The sequence below is a fragment of the Anguilla anguilla genome, chromosome 6 (assembly GCF_013347855.1).
Source record: "Anguilla anguilla isolate fAngAng1 chromosome 6, fAngAng1.pri, whole genome shotgun sequence".
NCBI classification, from domain to species: domain Eukaryota; kingdom Metazoa; phylum Chordata; class Actinopteri; order Anguilliformes; family Anguillidae; genus Anguilla; species Anguilla anguilla.
In genome coordinates this window covers 57,356,243-57,358,742 of record NC_049206.1, presented here as the reverse complement: position 1 = coordinate 57,358,742, position 2,500 = coordinate 57,356,243, and the positions used below count along the sequence as shown (strand labels likewise).

Here is a 2,500-nt window from a genome sequence, read left to right as displayed (position 1 = left end):
GACATAGCTCAGGAGGTAAGAGCGGTTGTCTGGCAGTCGGAGGGTTGCCGGTTCGATCCCCCGCCCTGGGCATGTCGAAGTGTCCCTGACCCCTAATTGCTCCCAACGAGCTGATTGGTGCCTTGCATGGCAGCCTTCCACCGTTGGCGTGTGAGTGTGTCTGTGAATGGGTGAATGCAAGGCATCAATTGTAAAGTGCTTTGCATAAAAGTGCTATATAAATGCAGTCCATTTACCATTTAATTCAGGTTAAGTGTGTCTCGCTTAAGTTGACCTCTGGGTGACGCACGCTGTAAAGACGCTTGCTCCAAAGCAAAAGCCCTGAGCGTCCAAGTCCTGGTCGTGCCATTGGTGGCTATGGCCGGAGGTCTGCGTTGGCAAGGCAACGATTGGCTTAGTCTCGCTGGGGAATGACAGTTGGTCAAGCCGGCTAGTGCTGTCGGTCTCACCGCTCTCTAGCGGCCACTGCTGGTCAGACCGGGCGCCTGCGGTCGCACAAAACCGAGAATATGCTGACCTCGTTATCCTCCGACGACATGGGCAGTGTACGATTGGTGTTGCGTCTGCGGTGTGGAAAACAGCGAGGACAGGCGTCACACGAATCGGAGGAGTCACGCCTGCCATCTCCTCCTGACGACGGCAAGAAGGGTTGCTGGCAGGAGATCAAGAAGTTCGGTTGAGTTCGGGGTTGGGGAAAAATGGGATAAAATCAGAGATTAATTTTTTTTTTTTTTTTAAAGCATCTCGCTCCAGGGTACAACTGCGCTGCAGAATGTGGAAATTGAATCGAACCCGCGGCCTTGAAGCTGTGAGGCCAGTTCGCTGACCTTGATGCTACACTGCTGTTCACTTTCAGCCTCCTCTCTCCAAATAGAAAAACACCAAATTAACTTGATATGAACTCACTCAGTTTGACGTGCACGCTGAGTTATAAACCTGCAGAAAATCTGAGCCTGTGTTTCGTACTTGGGCGGTGGTTTGCGAACGTAAACCCAAATAATGCGTGTTTGAATATCGTGAACACATGCACACCCACCTGTTCTTTCCCTGTGTGTAAATATGTACAATGCAATGACAAAATAAATCCACGGGACAGACTGATAGTTTCACAAACTCTGTTTATCTGAAGCCTTTGCTCAAGTCCGCTGTGTTTGCTCACAGTGAAGGTCGACCGGTAAGAAATCAAGGATCGAGAATTTGAATCAAACCGAAATCAAACCGAAACATTAACCAACTTATTAAATGTCAAACTTCGCAATCTCAGACAGCACAAAGCTTGGGACGACAACACAATGACCGCATTTAATCTTGACTTTTTTTTTTTTTTTTCAACTGCAAAGACAACCTTGTCCACCGAAGGTCTGTCCACTGTCAGTAATCTTGTTACCATGGCATTTACAGAAAGCCCGCCCCCCCTGCCAGGGCTGGCATTGTGCTTCTGAGAAGCACTTAAACTCCTGCTAATCCCGCCCCCCCCCCCCTGCCCCACACCCCCGCCCCTGTTCCTCTTTTCATTTTTAGACCAAAGAGCGCGGGTCCACTCGTGTGCACGCCCTCAACAACGTCAACCGGGTCCTCCAGGTTCTGCATCAGAACAGCGTGAGTACCCGGACCTCCCGTCCTTCCGTTCGTCCCGCCGAGACCCGGCAGAAGAAGAAGAAGAAGAAAAGTTTTGAGTATTTTAACATTTTGTCTTGGCTGACAAAAACACGTTGCATTGAGAATATTTTCCAGAAGTATCATTTGTGTTATTTTTGTTTGAGTGTCCCTTGCAAGGTGGAGTTCAGCATAGTTAATGGTTCTTGAGATTATGAACAGTGACTCATGTCCTTTTTTAGGGAACACAAAAATGAATTTATGGTCTTCTAGGAAGATGTCTAGGTTATCAGTAGATGTTCAATAGTAAAGGTAGCTGGAGATTTCATCTCTGGCTCCAGAACCCGTTGTTAGAGCTTGCCAGCCGACACGAAGGTGGTTATTAAGGAGTGCGTCCTCAGGCGAGCGGGGTGGGGGTGGGGGGCGGGCCGGGGTTTGGTTTGGAGACGTCCGAGGAGGTTTGGAGTGTCTGCTGAACTTGTGCTGAAGCGCCCCCCGCCCCCCCGCCACCCCCTGCCCCATAGCTGCCCCCCCTCCTGAGCGGCTCCTCTCTCACCCGTCTTATCGCAGACTGAGGTGTCCTGGCGCTGTGCTCGCCAAATACAACGCCCCCCCCCCCCCCCCATCCTCTGCCACGTGAGGCAAAGCTCACCAGTCGACAGTCCCAAACCCCCATTCCCCCCCCCTCACACCCCGGTCGCCCCTTAAGCACGATCCTCACTGCGGCTGCTCTACTCTATTTTTTAAGCAACAGCTCCCCCCACCCCCCAGGCCCCCACCCTCCTGCTAACGGTTAGCGGTTAGCGGCCCGCACAGCAGTGATTTAGCACGTCCACCAACGGTTAGCGGCGTTTGTACCGCGTTCCCCTTCTTTTTCCGCGTCGCCTATAAGGTCATTCAGGAG

At 51.6% G+C, this 2,500-nt stretch overlaps 1 protein-coding gene across 1 annotated transcript in view; it reads left to right on the top strand.

Moving 5' to 3' along the window:
- The window catches only part of utrn (utrophin), a 197,365-nt gene that overhangs the window by 10,954 nt on the left and 183,911 nt on the right, over window positions 1-2,500 (top strand). Inside the window, 1 exon segment of the mRNA XM_035420281.1 lies at window positions 1,522-1,599. Within this exon segment, the coding sequence (XP_035276172.1) occupies window positions 1,522-1,599 (78 nt within the window).